Below are 20,314 nucleotides of genomic sequence, written 5' to 3' on the forward strand. Positions count from 1 at the left end.
GGTAGGCGTCTAGCAACACTCCTTAACGTCCAGATAGTATGAAGTAATATCTTTTACTTTCAAGAACCGGTAGAAGAATAATGTAATATTTCCTTCCATCATTTACAGCTCTGGGCTAACTCTAGAGTATGGTATTACTGTCAAACTCTAATAAGTCAACACATTATTTATTTAGTGAATGACTTAAGAAACTCATTTCTTCATTCATTCAATTGCCCTTGGCCAAGGTCTTATTTTTATCATAGAGCTCAAACTCATTACCAAGAGTTGATGGATTCCTTCTTGATTAATCATTAATTCTACAAGTATTTAATTATATCCAATATCCATTCAACTAGTGCCCTAAGGCATTAGGTGTCCGGGATTAAAATATAATAAATAACTTGTTAATTACTTTGATAATCTCATGTCAAAGAAAACTATTATATTTCTTCTTGAGAAATTCCTATTGACAATTTAAGGTAAAGATAACCATTAGAAATTCTCAGTTGAGTCAGTTCAATGATCACATCTACATGTGCATCATCTATATATGTAATTTAACAAATGAGATATATCAATCTTTATCCAATAAAGACCATCACATATATATTGATCTATCTGGATTATTGATGTCCTGTTGACAATAATCCTATGATCAAGAACAGTTTAGATTAAAATTATTAAAAGAATTGCTTCTCATTATCATAATCTCTATCATGATAACAATTTTCAAATTTTAATCAAGGACCTTATCATATAAACTATTTTAAACAGATATGATAATGAAATAAAGAATTAATACCTTATTAAAACTAAAGTTGATTACATGATAGATTGGATCTTGGGCATACATTTATCCCCAACAGTATTGACTCTTGAGAACTGGGTTGGAAATGGGTGATCGATGGACATATAGACTTGTATCGACTCTTGAGAACTGGGTGATCGAGGCTCCCCTTCATTGCTGAGGAGGCAAACAAGGAGACCGATGGAATTGTTAATTGTTCTTTCTGGATATTTAGCTTTTACTGCTATGGTTCGTGGCCAGGATCAATCCGGTACGCATATCTCTCTCACATCTCATGATTTCTTGCCCTCTCCCTCCCCTGGATCTCTCATATGCACTCTGTATCTCCAGGACTAGCTCCGAGGAACTTTCCTTTAAAGAGACGCTCACCTGTTTGATAACTGTTTTAAAAAACAGTTTTTAAGAAATGTTTTCAAAAATTATGAAACATGTTTTCCTTATTTTTTTTATTCTGAAAAACAAAATACTATTTTTAAAAACAATTGTCGAACAAACTGTTATTTTCTTTCTTGTTTCTGTTAATAGATTTTCCATGTTTTCATTTTTAAATGTTTTAGCCGATATTTATAGATGCTGAATTTTTAAATGATTTTCTCTTTAGTGCGTGAGAGAATAGAAATACATTGCTTGGTTGGGAGTTTTGTGGAGACTCCCAACTCTGTTCCAGAGTTGGTTGAGTTGAGACGCTGGGCGTGTCGTGTGTGGTCTCTGAAAAGGGGTTGATTTTGAGGATAGGTACGAGGCTGAGAGGGTGTTGGCAAGGAGAACGTTTTGCATTTGGAGAGGTGGAAACCTGAGGTAGGGTGCTGTCGTAATGGTGTGGCACCTAAGGAAGCTTGGGTGCGAATTCTGGGACTCCCGCTGCACTTATGGGCGGGATTGTTAGAAGTAGTAGTGGGCTCTTCCACTTTTTCTATTCCGAAAGGTGATGGAAGTGGTTGCAGGGATGGCTGGAGAAGACGATGAGGGAACCTCACGCGCCATTGTGAGAGTGTCTCTGGAGAAGCCGATGGAGCAGCTGGGAAGGGGTTGCGTGTCGCTCCCCGAAGGCAGGAGGAACAGGGTAAGTAAGGGCAGAGTAACTGGCCCTACTACGAGCTCTGCTGAGGTGTCAGAGTTAGGAGGCGGTGTAGTGGGAGAATTTGGAGAAGTGGGCTTCTCCGTTTGGGCCGAGTCAGTTTTCGTTCTGGCAAAGAGGACTTAGAGGCTGATGGGCCTAGTGATGCAGGGGAGTTGTGGCCCAATTGGACATGGGCCGTTCTACTAAGGAGAGGAGAGCCCTTTAGTAATTAAAAGGGGGGGAGCCCAAGAGGGACTTGGTATTCTCGTTCTGACGAGGGGAGGTGGAGGAATCGTTAGGCCTTCTGAAGGGGATGAGGCTGGTACGGAAAGCTCCGGCTTTCGAGCCTCCGCTTGCTCCTCCGCAGTAGAGAGCGATCGTGACAAGTGGAGAGATGAAGAAGATTTTGTCCCCGTGGCTAAGAGTCATCCGATGGAATTAGGGGTTTCTACAGTGTCGCGCCGTCAGAGGCCACAGACGAGGCTCTCTTGGCGGAGGTGACCAGTTATTCTGACTCACCCCTCTTCTCCTTGTCCTTGGGACTTTTTGGGGTTGCGGGTTTCCTCTTCTTCTTTTCCTTCTGCTTTGGGTCGAGGATTTGATGGGGAAGAGGCTGCGGTGTGTTGTGGCGACTCGATGGAGAAGAAAGGAGTGGATTTTCAGCACCCCTGAGGAAGATTTCGGCAGATAGGAGGATAATGGAGTCTCGGTCTGTTGAAGAAGAGGAACAGGATGTAACAGGGACCTGGGACGAAAGGGCTTTGACTTTGATTAGTGATCATATCGAGGGGGAGGGGGAGTCATCAGAGTGTTGGTCCATGAGTTGTCTTGCACAGTTCAGAAAATTATTGGGTATGCCAACAACAGGTTTTGAGAAGGAAATTTTGGCTTTGCTTAAAAAGCTGAACCAAAAAAGGAGCAGACTGGAAAAAGAGGATCAAGTCTAGGTTCGAAAGGGAGTTGAGGAAGTTAGAATGTTCTGACAATTATAACAGAACAGGTTGGGGGAATAGTCGATCTAAAGAGGGGGGGATTCTGGTTGTAGTGGATAAATGAAGCTAAAAGTTCTCTCTTGGGATGTGAGGGGGGTTAATGACAGTGATAAAAGGGAAGTTATTAAGGCCTTAATCAAGTCCCAGAGAGTGGATTTGGTTTATCTTTAAGAAACCAAGATTCAAGACATGTCTATGGGTACTGTGCGAAGTCCTGGAGTGGGAAGAGTTTTAGAGTGGGGTGCTTTGAATTCTCGGGCTGCAGCAGGGGAGTTTTGGTTTTTTGGGACAGTAGGGTGCTTGAGTAGGTGGGTATGGAAAAAGGATAATTTTCGATATCCTGCTGTTTCAAAAATTGTGAGGATGGATTTACTTGGATTTTTACTGGGGTGTATGGCCCTACGGTAAGGAGGTTTAGAGAAGACTTTTGGGGAGAATTGGGGGCATCAGGGGGTTTTGGGGTGACTCTTGGTGTATTGGTGGGGACTTTAACTTTAGTGAGATTCCCAAGGGAGAAAAGCAGAGGCAGTCAGTCGTGGGGGAAATGAGAAGATTTTCAAAGGTCATTGATGACCTAGAAATGAAAGATCTGCCTCTACAGGGGGGTTCGTTCAATTGGAGGGGAGGGTTAAATAATCAATCCCAGTCTGGATTGGATCGATTCTTGGTGTCAGAGGTGTGGATTACCTATTTCAGTGGGGTGGTCCAAAGCATCTTGCTTAGACCTGTTTCTGACCACTTTCCTATTCTGCTAGATGGGGGAGATTTGAGAAGTGGCCCTTCCTCGTTTAGGTTTGAGATCATGTGGTTGAAGGTGGAAGGTTTCAAAGATTTATTGCAGTCTTGGTGGTCGGGTTTCAGTTTCAGCGGTTCTTACAGCTACATTCTGACAGAAAAATTGAAAGCTTTGAAGGCTAAGTTGAAGGTTTGGAACAAAGAGGTTGTAGGACCTCAACAGAGGTCTTTGGCAATGTCTCGTCTGGTAAGGACAGGACTCTAAATTAGGAGGCTTTGTGGGATTCTGAGGAAGCATCCAGAGTGTTGACTGGGGAGGAGCAGAATGCTAGGAATCTGGCAAGGGAAGAGTACAAGAACTGGTCCCTTCACGAGGAAACCTTGTGGAGGCAGAAGTCAAGAGAGTTGTGGCTGAAGGAAGGAGATAGAAACACTAGCTTTTTCCATAAAATGGCTAATGTTCACAGGAGAAGGAATCAGTTAGCAAAGATTACAATTAATGGGAGTTGGGCTACAGAGGAGAGAGAGATTAAGGAGGGGGTGGTTCAGGCTTTTCAGGTTCTTTTGTCTTAGACACATGGAGGCCTATTGTCAATGGGCTTTCTTTTGAGGTGTTAGGGAATCAAGATGCAGCATATCTGGAGGTCCTTTTCTCTGAGGAGGAGGTGTTCACAGCCCTTTCAGATCAAAGCACCAGGTCCTGATGGCTTTCCTATGACTTTTAGGCAGCTCAGTTGGGATTTTGTGAAGGAAGAGGTGATGGGGATTCTAATGAAAGGGGCTGTTTCATGAAGAGTTTGAATGCTACTTTTTTGGTCTTATTCCCTAAGAAAGGGGGCGCTGAAGACCTTAAGGGCTTTAGGCCTATCAGTTTGGTGGGTGGCCTCTTCAAGCTGTTTGCTCAAAAAGGCTAAGGATGGTGGTTTTTTGCCAGGTTGGAGGGTGAATGGAAGATGTGGAGATGGAGTGGTTATTTTCCACCTTTTGTTTGTCGATGATACGTTAGTGTTGTCCAAACCGAATCAAGACCAGTTGACTTACCTTGGTTATTTATGTGGTTTGAGGCCATCTCGGGGCATAGCATTAACTTGGAAAAAAGCGAGTTAATTCCGATGGGAAGAGTGGAGAATGTAGAAGAGGTAGCCCTTGAGTTTGGATGCAAGGTGGGAATACTTCCATCGTCTTATGTGGGTTTTCGCCTTGGGGCCCCTTTGAAGTCTATGGTAGTATGGGATGAGGTGGAGGAGAGGTTTCGAAGGAAGCAGGCCATTTGGAGAAGATGGTACTTATCCAAGGGTGGGAGGTGTTCCTTTATTTGAAACACTCTTTCTAGCATGCCGATATACTCATGTCCTTGTTCTATATTCCAAGGACAGTTATGATGAGGTTGGAATAGATTCAAAGGAATTGCCTTTGGAGAGGAGGAGCACTAGAGCAAAAGCCGCACTTAGTAGGGTGGTCTGTTGTTTGTACAGATAAGAGTAGGGGTGGATTGGGGGTAAAGAATCTTGCTAAGCTTAACAAAGCCCTTCTAAGTAAATGGAGCTGGCAGTTTGCAGAGGATAAGGGAGATTTGCGGAAGCAAATTATAAGTGGCAAGTATGGGGTGGAAGAGGGAGGGTGGCGATCTAAGGTGGTGAGAGGAAGTTACATGGTAGGATTATGAAAAACCATTAGAAAGGAATGGGAGCTAATATCTAATAGAGTTGTCTTCTCGGTTGGTAGTGGGTGGAGGGTGAAATTTTGGAAGGATAAGTAGTATGGTGATGTGGCATTGTGTACTTTGCTTTTTATGCTATTGCTAATCTTAAGGAGGATTAGGTGGTGGATGTTTGGCACTCAACAGTTGAACGGGGTGTTGGGCCCCTCGCTTTATTAGGGCTCTTAATGATTGGGAATTGGATTTGGTGGAACATTTTCTCTTGAGTTTGCAAAGGAGGAGGACGTGTAAGGATTAAGAAGATAAAGTGATTTGGTCAAGATCGAAATATGGGAAGTTTTCTGCTAAAGCCTTATATTTGACCTTGGAGACTGAAAGTTCTGTGCCCTTTCCTGCTAGTGTGATTTGGAATTTGTGGGTACCCTCCAAGGTTAGTTTCTTTGCTTGAGAGGCTTCTTGGGCGAAGGTGTTAACTTTGGATTGTTTAAAGAGGAGAGGGTGGCCTTTAGCAAATAGATGTTTTCGTTGTCTTGAAGAGGAAGGGACCATTGGAATCTAGTGTTCTTTTTTGGCGTGCTTTGGACACTTCCTTCTTCTATTAGAGACACACTTCTAGGATGGCATGGCTCTTTTGTCAGTCAAAGGCGGAAAAAGGTGTGGTGGGCTGCTCCTTGGAAGGAAAGAAATAGAAGAGCTTTCGAGAATGAGGAACAATCTGTTCAAGGACTAGAACTTGCTTTCCTTTGTAATCTATAGGATTGGTCTTGGTTATTTTTATTTTCTGGCCCTTCTTCAGTTGTAGATTTTGTGGATTGGGTGGGTTCTTGTTGAGGAGGATGTAGTTTTTGTTTGTCCTCGTCCTTTTTTTGTGCTTTTAAGCATTTGTTGTATACCTCCTGTGTACTTTGGAATGCTATTTTGTCCTTTTTTTGTTTATAATATACTTTTGCTTTACTCAATAAAAAAAAAAAGGAATTTCAGTCAAGAAAGTATGTTAAATACGGATAATGAAGGAAATGAGAAGTTATACCAAAGGATGATGCTGACTTTGCCAGCTGAACCCCTCACAGCAATCTTGTTCTCCTCAAACCCTCTTCGCTTGCTTAATCCTCTGTTCTCTTTACTTTCATCACCAACACATGTAAGAGAATAACTTGAGCTTAATCCATGTGTTCCTTTACAATCCCGTGGTACAACTGAAGAAGATCCTAGAAAAACTTGTAGTTGAGAGGAAGAATTGCATGAAACATGTGGAATTCTAGGACAAATCAAAATTTTGATTTCTATTTCCTGGTATCAATTTCGAAATGACTGATGACTGATATTAAAATTTTGATAAGGGACCTCAGAAATTGCATTTGGTATTGGCTTGGGTGCTATCTAGTAGCTGATGTCAAAGTTTAGATATGGATTTTGGTAGTGTGTCTCACTATTTGACACCGTCAAATTTTGCATGTTGCATGGGAATCCCTGAGCCAATCTTTACACACTAAATAGTACACATTTTGGATGTGTGGAAGCTCTTGAAAAACATGACCAATACTCATCAAAACAAATGCATGAGATATGAGCACATATGGTATATGCGTGTTATGCTACCAATGACAAAATTAGGGGTCAACAATTTTTTTTTTCTTGTTCTTCCTCATTTTATCATCAATTTGTGCCCTTTCATATATTTGGTTGGCCCTGTTAATAATAGTTTTGTTTCCCTATAAAAAAAATTCAAAATTATTATATCAGTAGGATCTTATTTTTGTATTTCTTACTAGAAAATTTAAGTGAATTAGTTATATTAACATTGGGTATGATATTTTAGTTAACATTCAATACAAGCTAGATTTTACATTGATCTGCCGCTCTCATGTACTCATATCTCACATGAGCATACTACTTATTGACTTGACAAGGAGAGTTTGAAATTTTGTAGGCTTCATAAGCATCGATTGTGGGATAAATCCGGGTTCCAGCTATTTTGGTGCCGCAACTGAAATATATTACATGTCAGACTCAGAATTCATAGACACTGGGATAAATTATGATGTTTCCATAGAACACAGATCCAGGTTTGGAACTCCAGATCAGCAGCTTATGACTGTGAGAAGCTTTCCAGAAGGAACCAAGAATTGTTACACTCTTCAACCACAACAAGGCAAAGATAATAAGTACTTGATCAGAGCTTCCTTCATGTATGGGAACTATGACTCCAAGAATCAACTTCCAGAGTTCAAACTATATCTGGGTGTTAATGAATGGGATGCTGTGAAATTCAACCATTCATATGATATTGTCAGGAAGGAAATTATACATGTCCCAAGAACAGGTCACATAGATGTCTGCCTAGTGAACACTGGTTCTGGGTCACCTTTCATATCGGCATTAGAGTTGAGACAACTGAATAATTCCATTTATTCAACTCAATCTGGATCATTGATACTCTTTAAGAGGCTTGATATTGGTTCAACACGTCAGACAGTCAGGTGAGGCATGCTGTGAGTAGGTCACTAACATTATCACCTATCACCCAATATTCACTACTTAATTTCCTTAATTTCTTTCACCTTAAGCTTGTGTATTTCTAAATGACTTAAACTAACAAATTATATAATTCTCACCAGATACAAAGATGACGCTTTTGATCGCATTTGGGAACCATTCAGCCGGCCTTATTGGAAATCAGTGAGCGCATCCTATAGTAGTGATACTTTAAGTGATAACCACTTTAAACCTCCATCCAAGGTCATGGCAACTGCTGTAACCCCTGCTGATGAAAGATATCCCTTGGAATTCCACTGGAATCTGGACAATTCTACTCGACAGTTCTATGTATACACGCACTTTGCTGAGGTTGAGGAGCTCCAATCCAACCAGTTGAGAGAATTGTATGTATCACTTAATGGTTGGTTCTGGAGTCCTGAACCTATTGTTCCTGGAAGATTGGTTCCACATACTGGATTTAGCGCACATTCCATAAGTGCATCATCTGAGCTATCGCTTTCAATTTTTAAGACACACAGATCCACTCTTCCACCAATTCTCAATGCTTTGGAGATTTATGAGATAAAACAGTTGTTTCAATCATCAACTGTCCAGAGCAATGGTATGTGTCCTTGTCCTCATATTTCTTAAGGACTTAAAGAGAATAGGATCTTTGTCTAGATCACCCTCCAGTGCCTATGAATAAGATTATTTAAATTGTGGGAGGCAACAGATAAACCTCCTCTTGACAGATTGGATTTGTTCTGGGACTGTTTATATCTCTGTCTGATTCCATGAGAATGTACTAGATTTAGGATTGGAATTTGTTGATTTGATTTCTTACTTCCAAATTTGCCATACTAAATAATTCTTCCTGATTCTTTATCTGTATTTTTCTTTTCTTTGTGGTTTGTAACATTTGAAAAGCCCACACATGATCCACTTACATCTTTGTCTATTCTTGGAAATCAAAACTAGTTGATGCTATCAAGAAAATCAAGGCAGTTTACAAGGTGAAGAAAAACTGGCAAGGAGATCCATGTCTTCCCATTGAGTTCTCATGGAATGGCCTGAGCTGCAGTGACAACAGTCCCCTTTCCCCTAGCACCGTCTCTTTGTGAGTTTATGCAGCAAAAAAAAAAAAAAAAAAAAAAAAACAGATTTGAAGAAACATAATTTCAATTAATTATTACTGTAACTGTTATTACATTTTGCTTCTCTTCAGTAAATAGAAAAGATGTCCAGATACTAATGTCACTCTAACTGGTAAGCAGGAACCTTTCTTGGAGCAAGTTAACTGGGAAGATAGATTCTTCATTCTCCAATCTCACATCATTAAAATCTTTGTAAGTACTATATATACATATATGAAGTGGTGGCACTTGGTATGTAGCTAAGAAAAGCTCATGGTAATGGGCTAGAATTTCACCTATTCTTTTGCTTTAGAGGCAATGCTGTCAAGGATTGACCACTTGCATGCACGTTCCCATGGCATATTGAATAAGTACAGCTACTTACTAAAGCAACCCTTTCATTACAGAGATTTATCTTACAATAGTTTGACTGGAGAAGTGCCAAACTTTCTATCTAAACTGCCTTCCTTGAAGACCCTGTAAGTTTTTAAAATCTTTTCTTTGCAAAGCTTTATCTTAATTAATCAGCAAAAGGAACTGATGCCCAAATTCTGTGTTCTTTTGCAGGAACTTGTCAGGGAATAATCTCACAGGATCAGTTCCATTGGCTCTCATTGAAAAATCTAGAAATGGATCCCTGTCTTTGAGGTCTGGTTGCTCAAAATTAACCTTTATTTCAAGTTTTCTTGGTGGTTATTCATTTTATTCTTAGTAGCTGTCCTCGGTTCCAACTTTTCTTTCAGAATCCTGGACATATTTTTATTTCCTTTATTTTGAAATAAAATATGTTTTTCCTGCCACTCTGACATATATTAGCTTTGTTGATGGTAGATTGGATGGAAATCTGAATCTTTGTAAGAAAAACTCTTGTGAGGAAGAGGAGGACAAAGAGAAGTCCAGTAATAATGTTATTGTTCCATTAGTTGCATCCATTATTTCAGTTCTAGTCCTCTTATTAGGTGAAGTAGCAGCCTTGTGGATATTTAAAAGGAGACAACAACATGGTATTCTTCTTTGTCTTCTCGGGTATTTTAAGAAAAAACTTGTGACAATGCTGATTGCATTTACAATGCTCTAACTAGCTGTGATATTGTTGTAAATCAACCTAATTAATGAAGGTGGTATGGCATTGGACTCAATGAACCCCCGCCTTAGTTACTCTGAGGTCAATAGAATCACTGGCAACTTCAAAAAGCTGCTTGACCAAGGAGAATCAGCAGAAGTTTACCTTGGCCATTTAAGTGATGGCACTGAAGTTGCAGTCAAGATGCTGACACCTTCATCAGTTCTAGTGTTTAAGCAATTCAAGACTGAGGCAAGCTTCTCTGTACTTGCATTCAAGTGATTCTAATTTTGAACTGGCTATAGCTAGTGTTCAGCTACGTAGCTAGACACAAGCAAAAAGAAAAGTCAATTTCAATGTCGTTGGTTGTGTTGATTTGAATGACAGGCTCGGCTGTTGACAAGAATTCATCATAAAAACTTGGTTTCTCTAATTGGATACTGTGATGAAGGTTCAAGGATGGTGCTCATTTACGAGCATATGGCTAAGGGGAACTTAAAAGAGTATTTATCAGGTACCTAGTTGTATTGTAGCACCGAATGAGATTTCTGGTTAATGTGGTTATTTTAATTCCTTCCATACCCCGTTAAAATTTGGTTTGTTAGAAATAGATTGAGTTTCAGCATTCATGTCCAAAAGCCATGCATTTTGACAAAACTGCAGAATCGTTCTAAGATAGTACCAAAATAACGGCTAAATTCAATATTTGAAACTATTATTATGCTACATTTTGATTATTTCTGTGGTATTTTCAAGTAAATGCAGAAGTCTAATAAAGATTTAACTTATCATGCATGCATGCAGGCAAAAAAGAAACTGTCTTGAGTTGGGAACAAAGGCTTCGAATAGCAATTAACACGGCACAAGGTTCACTAATTAATGAGCAGATTAACTTAAAAAAAAAATTCTTATGCCTGTCTAGTTCCTTTTTCTACTATTTTTTCCTGAACTAAGTGAATTGGAATTTGAATTGTAGCTTTGGAATATTTACACGATGGTTGCAATCCGCCCATAATCCATAGAGATGTTAAAACTGAAAATATCTTATTGAATGAAAAAATTCAAGCCAAAGTTGCAGCTTTTGGGTGGTCTAGAAGTATGCCCTCTGAAGGTGGAAGCTATGTATCAACTGCAATTGTTGGCACACCGGGGTACATCGACCCCGAGTAAGTACCCTTTGTTATTTCACTGAAAGCCAATGCTATTAAATTGATGAGTATTGTAGAAAATCAATGAAGTGAAACTTATAACAGAATTTGTGTCATCTCAATTTGATTGGGCTTTAAGTCATCGTGGCTCTTAAGTATGAGTTGCTCTTTAAGAATTGATTGTTACTTCTTTTAACATACAAACAGCTAAGCAATCGAAAATTTTATCAGTACCTTTTCTTTTAGGACAAACTGAATTTCAGTTTTTTTATTTTTTAGTTTAAATCAACTGAGGTTGTTAGCATGTTTTTCATGTAGGTACGACAAAACCTCAGTACCAAGTAAGAAAACTGATATTTATAGCTTTGGGATTGTTTTATTGGAGCTTATTTCGGGTCGACCTGCAATCATAAAGATCACAAAAGAGAGCCCATGTAACATAGCAGATTGGGTTCACCTAGTCACTGCAAAAGGTGATATAAAAATGATCGTAGATCCAAGGTTACAAGGAGAATTTGACCCCAATTCTGCCCAGAGAGCTGTAGAGACAGCAATGTATTGTGTCCCAGTCAGCTCCATAGATAGGCCAACCATGAGTTATGTAGTAGTGGAATTGAAAGAATGTCTGAAAATAGCCATCGCCCATGAAAGAACTGACAACGCAGAAGAGGACCAGGGTCCTGTTAGTATTGAAACTGTCCAGGCAAGAACTGACAATGTGGAAGAGGATCATGATCCTTTTGGTAGTGAAACTGCCCATGAAAGAACTGATGATGCAGAAGAGGACCATGGTCCTCTTGCTGTTGAAGCTGTCCATGAAGTAACTGACAATGCTAAAGAGGACCAGGGTCCTGTTGGTATCGAAGCTGCACATGAAAGAACTGTCAATGTGGAAGAGAACCATGGTCCTGTTGGTATTGAAGCTGCCTATAAAAGAACTGATGATGCAGAAGAGGACCATGGTCCTGCTGCTATTCAAGCCACCCAAGAAAGAACCGACAATGTGGAAGAGAACCATGGTCCTGTTGGTATTGAAGCTGCCCATGAACGGATTGATGATGCAGAAGAGGACCGTGGTCCTGTTGCTATTGAAGCTACCCAAGAAAGAACTGACAATGTGGAAGAGAACCATGATCCTGTTGGTATTGAAGCTGCCCATGAAAGAACTGAAAATGTGGAAGAGGACCAAGGTCCTCTTGGTATTAAATCTGCAATGGCTATCCAAGAAAGGTGGAGATATTTGCCAAAAAATTGGTGCATATATATTGTTGAGGACTGCTCAATTCATAGTGCCTTTATTTGGAAAAACACACATTTTTTTAAATTACATGATTTTATAGAGTTCTGATTATCTACAGGATAACCTCACACCATCTCGTATGGTACAATCCTCTTCCTTTCAATTTTTTTAAATTAGTATGAAAAATTTTAGAAAATTGATTGTTTGCAAGAAGGCATTTGTTGTGTTTAAAGCGACAGGAAGTGCTTGTTTTCTTCATTTTGATTTATTTTTTCTTTTTCCTAGGAAGGTCTATCCAACAAGAATGAAGTCAAAACAGCCAGTAAATTATAAAAGTTCAAGGAGTATTTGATAACAAATAACAATGATTTTTCAATAGTTCTTGTTCCCACTTTTACATATATTATCTGTTTTGACATTAGTTTGGAGTTTCAATGGGAATCTGGATTTTTGTAGTACAAACTCATATGAGGAGGCCAAGGAAAAGGAGGAGAAGAATATTGTTGTTCCAGCAGTTGCATCAATTACTTCATTTGTAGTCCCATCAGGTGAGTTAGTTAACTTAGAAAATTCTGAAATGAGATGGCAACATAGTTTACTCCTATTTGTTTTATGGGGCAATTTTAAGAGAAATCTTGATATACAGAAATGCTGATTACATGTACCATGATTTTACTCTGTAGACATTGTTGTCAAACCTAACGAGGATGATAAAACATTTGAGCCAAAGAACCAACACCTTACTTATTTTGAGGTTGAAAGAATCACTGACAATTTCCAAAAGGAGCTTGGAAGAGGAGCATCATCAATAGTTTATCATGGTCATTTAAGTAATGGCACTGAAGTTGCAGTCAAGAAGCTGTCACCTTCATCAATTCTAGGGTCAAAGCAATTCAAAACTGAGGTAAAACTTCTCTATACTTGCATTCAAGTTATTATGGATTTGAACTTGCTATAGTGCGGTTACTCATTACCAGACAAACAAAAAGGAAAATCAATTTGAATGTTGTGGGTGTTGATTTGAGTGACAGGCTCAGCTTTTGACACGAGTTCATCATAAAAACTTGGTTTCTCTATTTGGATACTGTGATGAAGGTTCAAACATGGTGCTCATTTATGAGTATATGGCAAAGGGGAATGTAAAAGCATATTTATCAGGTAGGTAGTTGATTGTACCCCTGAATGAGATTTGCTGTTAATGTGCCTTATTGAAATTTGATTAATCAGAATAGAATCAATTTAGACATTCATGTCTAAAAATCCCATATTTTGACTGAACCATGGAGTAGTTCTAAAGATAGTGCCAAAACTATGGATGAAATTATGATTTGAAACTACTATTCTGCTAAATTTTGATTATTTCTGTTATATTTTCAAGTAATTGCAAAAGTGCATGCAAAAAAAAAATGATTTATTATGTCATGCGTGCAGGTAAAACAGAAGCTGTCCTGAGTTGGGAACAAAGACTTCAAATAGCAATTGATGCAGCACAAGGTTTGCCAATGAGCAGATAAAATAAAAATTTTCTTATAGTTGTGTGGTTCCTTTTTATGCCACTTTTCCTAAACTAAGTTAAAGTGGAATTTGAATTGTAGCACTGGAATATTTACACAATGGTTGCAACCCACCCATAATCCATAGAGATATCAAAACTGAAAACATCCTATTGAATGAAAAATTGCAAGCGAAAGTGGCAGATTTTGGTTGGTCTAAAAGTATGCCTGCTGAAGGTGGAAGCTATGTATTAACTGCAATTGTTGGCACACCTGGCTACCTCGACCCTGAGTAAGTGCCCTTTATTACTTAAATGGATTGCTATGAGACTGATGGATGTCTTAGTAAATGAATAAAAGAATATTAATGCAACTGAAAACAGAGTCTCTATTGCCATTTGAGTTCTGATTGACATTTTTGTTGGCTAGCATGCATTGATCCTTAAGAACTGACTGTCACTTCTTCCTACAAACAAGTACCTAAGGCTAATCAAAATTTTATCATAAACTTCTCTTTCAGAACAAACTCAAGTTCTTTTCTTTATTCATTATCAAAATCAACTGAGGTTGTTAGTGTGTTTTTCATGTAGATATCACAGAAGCTCAGTGCCAAATGAGAAAACCGATGTTTATAGCTTTGGGATTGTTTTGTTGGAGCTTATTTCAGGTAGGCCTGCAATCATAAAGATAACAAAAGAGAACCTATGTAACATAACAAATTGGGTCCACCACATCATTGCAAAAGGGGATATAAGAATGATTGTAGATCCAAGGTTACAAGGAGAATTTGAGACCAATTCTGCCAGGAGAACTATAGAGACAGCAATGTCCTGTGTATCATTCAGCTCCACTGAGAGGCCTACTATGAGCGACATAGTAGTAGAATTAAGAGAATGTCTAAAAATAGCGATGGCCCATGAAAGAACTAACAATTTGGAAGAGGACCATGATTCTGCTGGTATTGAAGCTGCAATGACTGCTGAAGAAAGGTAGAATAATATTTGTCAAAAATGGGTACATATAGTTTAGACTGCTCAATTCATGGTGCAAATCCTTCTTTCTTTGGTGCACTTTATTTGGAAAAACACTCTTTTGAAATTATATGATTTTGTAGAATTGTGATTATTTGTAGGATGACCTCTTTGTTTATCTCATGGTACAATCCTCTGCAAATATTTTGAAATATGAGGATTTTCAGAAACGAAGATTATTTGAAAAAATTTGAGATGTTTAAGTTTTGATTCAATTCTTCTTCTTCTTCTTATCCAATATGAATATGTGTTGGGACAGTAAGTAATTATCTGCTTTCATGTTAGTTTGGACGGAAATCCGGATTTCCATAAGACAGACTCGTATGAGAAGGCTAAGGAGAAGGAGGAGGAGAAAAAGAATTTTGTTGGTCCAGCAGGTAGATCAATTACTTCAGTTTTAGACCCCTCTGGTGCATTAAACAACTTGGGAAGATCTAAAAAGAAATTGCCACATGGTATTTTCTTATCTGTCTTGTGGAATTACTTTAAGAACAACTTGTGATACTGAAGTGCTGATTACATTTACTATGATCTTATCAGCTAAAGATATGAATAACTCCAAGGTTGCAAGAATCACTTATGAAATTGGATATGGAGCATCTGTGCCCGGTTTACCTTGGTCATTTTCGCAATCGTATTGAGTTGGCTGTCAAGAAGCTTTCAGCTTTAAATAGAGGATTCAGGAAATTTCAGACAGAGGCAAGCTTCTCTATAGTAGCATTCAAGTTATTCTGATTTTGAACTAGCTATTGTGCAGTTATACATTGCTAGACGCAAACAAAAATTGAAACTTAATTTGAATATTGCTGGGTGTTGGTTTGGGTGACAGGCTGAGCTGTTGACAAGAGTTCACCATAAAAACTTGGTTTCTCCGCTTGGATACCATTTTGAAAGTTCAAGCATGACACTCATTTATGAGTATATGGGGCCGGGGAGCTTAAGAAAGTATTTATCAGGTATCCATTTCTCTAATACTCAATACAATCTGTAATTGTATATGTGAAACCAATTAATAACAAAGCTATGGCTTATATGAAGATGTGAAACCACTCTTCTGCTAATTCTGATTATTTTTGCAATATTTTTAATTACAGATATTATCAGGGTTTCCCTTTATAGCCCAAAACTGCAAAAACACAAAAAAGAAAAAAAAAATAATTCTCTTATGCCATGAGTGCAGATGAAAATGAAGCTGTTTTGAGCTGGAAACAAAGAATTGGAATAGCACTTGATGTAGCGCAAGGTTAGATTGTGCTCTCAGATGAATGGAGAAGTTTTCTTCTATACCTCTAGTTGTGTTTCATAAATTCTTTTCCTATACTAATTACCAGGGAATTTGAATTGTAGGACTGGAATATTTACATAATGGTTGCAAGACACCCATAATCCAGAGAGACATTAAATCTGCAAACATCTTACTAAATGAAAAGAACGAAAAATTGCAAGCTAAAGTGGCAGATTTTGGGTTGTCTAGAAGTGTGCCTAATGAAGATCCTGCTTATTTATCAACTGTGGTCGTTGGCACATGCCATTACCTTGACCCCAAGTAAGTTTTCAAGGTTTACTTCATTGGAATGCAATGTCGACTAACTGATGGATATAGAAATTCGATCAGTCACTAAACTAAAAATATTCTAATTGACTTTTAAAAATCAAATGAAATTCTAATTTTGGGAACTGAATTCAAGTTTACTTTTCAATAGTTCTTCACTTTTTTTTTTCTTCTTCCCATAGGTATTTCTTAACGGCAGGGTTGAGTGAGGAAAATGATGTCTATGGCTTTGGGATTGTTCTATTGGAGCTTATTTCAGGCCAACCTGCAGTGGCAAAGAGCAGCGTGGGCACAGTTCACCTACTCCAATGTGTTCCTCTCCTGCTTCTTGATACGGGGGAAATCACGGCTATTGTGGATCCAAGGTTAAATATTGAACGCTTTGACATCTATTCTGCCCGGAAGCTTGTAGGAACAGCAATGGCTTGTGTAAAATGTAACTCCCCGAAAAGGCCAATCATGAGTGATGTAGCAGACAAATTAAAACAGTGTATGAACTATTTAGCAAGAACAATTGGGGATGCGGAAGAGTAGTATCTGCCTCAGCCTTTTTCACGCCGAGTCCGACATTCAATACCATCTTAAACAAGGATTCGATCAAGAACTCGGACAAGATTCTAAGCTAAGATGCTGAAACCGATGTGTCTCGAAACCCTTTGAGTCGATGATTGAGACTGCGACTTTCAACCATGTCTTAGAGTACTAATGATATATGCCTTTAGTACTCCTTTTAGTTGTTTTCATATGAAAGGGAATTTGTCTTACATTTTTGGAATTGTAGTTGAAGCTATCAGGAACGTAAAGTCAGTGTATGGAGTGAAGAGGAACTGGCAAGGTGATCCTTGTGCTCCAAAAAAGCACTTGTGGGATGGCCTTGAGTGCAGCTACAATGGTTACAATTCCCCCAGGATCATCTCTCTGTGAGTTTTCTGCCCAGGAAAAACAAGCTAATGTGAATTATTGAATTTTCTTCTTAATGAATATCATTCTAATCTGTGTCTAGGGACCTGTCTTCAAGTGGGTTGTCCGGGAAAATAGACTCTTCACTGTCCAATCTCGAATCCTTACAGTACTTGTAAGTATAAAGTAATACAATGAAAATCAAATATAACATCTGTGAACTCCATTTTTCAACACTTTAATTCTCTAACTGTACTAGTTATTTCATTATAGAGATTTATCAAACAACAGTCTAACTGGAGAAGTGCCAGATTTTCTCAGCCAACTGCCTCTATTGAAGACCCTGTAAGTTAATGGTATTCATTTTTTCAACATAATGTAAGTATTTTTTTGGCAAACATATAAAGAAGGGGACTGAATCCTATGTGGCTTTGCAGAAACTTATCAGGAAATGAATTCACAGGTTCAGTTCCATCACTTCTTATCCAAAGATCCAAAAATGGATCCCTCTCTTTGAGGTTTGCTTGACAAACCGACCAAATTCAAGTTTTAGACCATCTTGATTCAGTTGAATGTTGCTAAAATTTTCCATTTGGTGCTAGCGTGGATGGCAATCCAAATCTTTGTGTAATGGCCTCATGCAACAACAAGAAGAGTGTCGTTATACCTGTAATTGCATCTATTGCTGTAGTTTTAGTGCTTCTGATCGCATTCCTCATCTTGTGGGGCTTAAAAAGAAGACGACAACAACGGCAAGGTATTGATATCTATTTAAGAAATGATTTTGGAATGATCATAAAAAAATGCTTGTTTAGTTATATAACAATTGTTTCATCTCTGTGCATAGCCCTTGAATCCAAAGCCAATTATGAAGAAGATGGAAGATTGGAGTCAAAGAATCTGCAATTTACATATTCTGAACTTGTAAACATAACCAACAACTTCCAAAAAGTACTTGGGAAAGGAGGATTTGGATCAGTTTATGGTGGCTACTTCAATGATGGCACTCAAGTTGCTGTGAAGATGCTATCAGAACAATCAGCTCAAGGGTTTAAGGAGTTCCGCTCAGAGGCAAGCGCATATCTTCATCATCTATGAAAAATTATAGGAAATTTTCTAATTTGGCTTGGATCTGAGTAAACCCATTTGCATTACAGGCTCAGCTGTTGACAAAAGTTCATCATCGGAACTTGGCTCCCCTAATTGGATACTGTAATGAAGGACGATGCAAGGGGCTTGTATACTCAGGCTTGTATATGAGTATATGGCTAATGGAAACTTGCGAGAACATATATATCTATATATATATATGGACTCTTACGAACCTTATAGACACGTTGCATCAATTCTGATTTTGTGATTTTGTATGTAATTATTCTGTTATAGGTGCAGGAAAGGACACTCCGGTCTTGAGTTGGGAACAAAGGCTTCAAATAGCAGTTGATATCAAGCATGAAACTTCTTTCTGAACATGGATTTTTCCTCATCTAAATAACTAACAGCAGTGGAAGATGGAATTGCAGCATTTGAATATTTACATGAAGGTTGCAAGCCACCAATAATCCACAGAGATGTTAAGACTTCCAACATTTGCTTGGATGGAAAATTGCAAGCAAAAGTGGCTGATTTTGGGCTGTCCAGATTCATGCCATCAGAGAGTAGAACTATTGTATCAACTAAAGTTGCTGGCACACCCGGCTACCTCGATCCTGAGTAAGTCTTCTACAACAGTAACAATCTGGGTGTTGGATTGTGAAGTCTAAATTAATGTTTTTATGCTACACGAAGGCATTGAGAGTTGAGCTCCTACCAAGCTCGCAGGAATCAAGCTCCTTGTTGAGCTCGTGGGAATCGAGATCCTTACTAAGCTCACAGGAATTGAACTATCTGCTTAGCTTGTGGAGTTTAAGGGAGTGCATCCTTCGAATAATTTTTTTTATTTATTGAGTGATGAGTTTGCCCCTACAACTCCCTCAAGCCTGGAGCAGGCCCGAGCCTACCACTCCATTCTCAATCAGTAGGCACCAAGAGCCTTGCCCGCCACGTGCCTCATGCACAAGCGGGGTGGCTCATAGCAGCCTGGCTCACAACGGCCCTCTTGAACAAACAATGAACCCTAACGTGGAACGTGTCAAGGAACTATATTTAACCCTTTTATGAATTAGGGTTTTGTTTTAAAGAGAAAAATTGTGTGCAGGCCGTTGTAATTGAGAGAAGTGAGAGATTTCATACCAGGCCATGAGAACACACACTTTGTTGACTGGCTCAGTCCCAGGCTTGCAGGAGGGGAAATAAGAAGCATTGTAGACTCTACGCTAAATGGAGATTTCAACCCAAACTCGGCCTGGAAACTTGTAGAGACAGCAATGGCATGTGTGCCCAGAAGCTCCATACAAAGGCCAACAATGAGTCAAGTGGTTGCGGACCTGAAGGAGTGTCTGCAGATGGAAATGCACCGCAACAAAAGTGCTTCACAGTCTAGAAAATATCAAGATACAGCATCAAGTGCTAATTCCATTGATCTGTTTGCTGTTGACCTCGACGTCTCAATGCCTCATGCAAGATAGTGAAGTATATATGGACATTGGTCTCTGGAAAATTAAGATTGTTGAAAATTTTTCTGAAACATTTCTTGGGTTCTATCAATATTTGTACTTTTATTAAAATAGAAAATAGATTATTTTTAAAAACATCTTATTTTCGGTAATTTTTACTTGTTTTCAATCAACTATTTTATAAAATAATTATATAAATATAGAAAATAATTAAAAATAAAATAATATAAATAAAATTTATTTAAAAATATATTTAAAAATTTTAAAAATTTTAAGTTTTCAAACAAACTTTTATTATATAAAATATCACATAATAGTTTTTAAAAACTTAAAAACTATTTTTAAAAACATTTCCCTCAAAAAATAAATTCAAATTTTTAGAATTGCAATTAGTAGAGGCCTCTAAAGTTGAATAAATAAATAATTTTTAAGGTAAATTAAAAAAAGCGCTCGCGTATTTTTTTAAGATTAAGTTTTTTTAATT

At 38.3% G+C, this 20,314-nt stretch overlaps 3 protein-coding genes and 1 pseudogene across 8 annotated transcripts in view; all 4 read left to right on the forward strand.

Annotated features, from left to right (window-relative positions):
- Positions 1-10,428, forward strand: part of LOC132254251 (putative leucine-rich repeat receptor-like protein kinase At2g19210) — a 25,374-nt gene extending 14,946 nt beyond the window's left edge. For 2 of the 5 annotated variants that reach the window (XM_059739466.1, XM_059739468.1), the window contains 8 exons: positions 7,168-7,717; positions 7,856-8,337; positions 8,694-8,832; positions 8,990-9,061; positions 9,256-9,327; positions 9,416-9,496; positions 9,665-9,852; positions 9,967-10,428. In XM_059739466.1, coding sequence (XP_059595449.1) covers positions 7,168-7,717; positions 7,856-8,337; positions 8,694-8,832; positions 8,990-9,061; positions 9,256-9,327; positions 9,416-9,496; positions 9,665-9,852; positions 9,967-10,193 — 1,811 coding nt within the window. In that variant the 3' untranslated portion in view covers positions 10,194-10,428. Of the gene's footprint in view, positions 1-918; positions 1,041-7,167; positions 7,718-7,855; positions 8,338-8,693; positions 8,833-8,989; positions 9,062-9,255; positions 9,328-9,415; positions 9,497-9,664; positions 9,853-9,966 lie in introns of those variants that run through there. The other 3 variants (XM_059739469.1, XM_059739467.1, XM_059739470.1) reach the window with 3 other exon arrangements.
- The window catches only part of LOC100241278 (putative leucine-rich repeat receptor-like serine/threonine-protein kinase At2g19230), a 70,444-nt gene extending 53,483 nt beyond the window's left edge, over positions 1-16,961 (forward strand). The window contains exons 24-26 of the mRNA XM_019222247.2: positions 16,004-16,066; positions 16,171-16,369; positions 16,558-16,961. Coding sequence (XP_019077792.1) covers positions 16,004-16,066; positions 16,171-16,369; positions 16,558-16,909 — 614 coding nt within the window. The 3' untranslated portion in view covers positions 16,910-16,961. The remainder of the gene's footprint in view (positions 1-16,003; positions 16,067-16,170; positions 16,370-16,557) is intronic.
- Positions 10,342-15,759, forward strand: LOC100253270 (uncharacterized). Of its 2 annotated transcripts, none has more exons than XM_019222250.2 (13): positions 10,342-10,425; positions 10,716-10,778; positions 10,888-11,077; positions 11,378-12,289; positions 12,756-12,847; positions 12,983-13,203; positions 13,331-13,457; positions 13,731-13,793; positions 13,895-14,084; positions 14,383-14,781; positions 15,109-15,278; positions 15,364-15,522; positions 15,653-15,759. In XM_019222250.2, the coding sequence occupies exons 1-12, from the start codon at positions 10,371-10,373 to the stop codon at positions 15,462-15,464; spliced, it is 2,583 nt and encodes an 860-aa protein (XP_019077795.2). In that variant the 5' UTR covers positions 10,342-10,370; the 3' UTR covers positions 15,465-15,522; positions 15,653-15,759. The 2 variants fall into 2 exon arrangements, with proteins under 2 accessions (XP_019077795.2, XP_059595448.1); XM_059739465.1 differs by having other exon boundaries at positions 13,740-13,793.
- An 88-nt stretch (positions 16,962-17,049) lies between the features above and the next one.
- LOC104877387 (LRR receptor-like serine/threonine-protein kinase IOS1) lies at positions 17,050-19,859 on the forward strand (annotated as a pseudogene).
- Positions 19,860-20,314: the final 455 nt, after the last annotated feature.

The sequence above is a fragment of the Vitis vinifera genome, chromosome 9, assembly GCF_030704535.1.
Source record: "Vitis vinifera cultivar Pinot Noir 40024 chromosome 9, ASM3070453v1".
Classification (NCBI taxonomy): Eukaryota; Viridiplantae; Streptophyta; class Magnoliopsida; order Vitales; family Vitaceae; genus Vitis; species Vitis vinifera.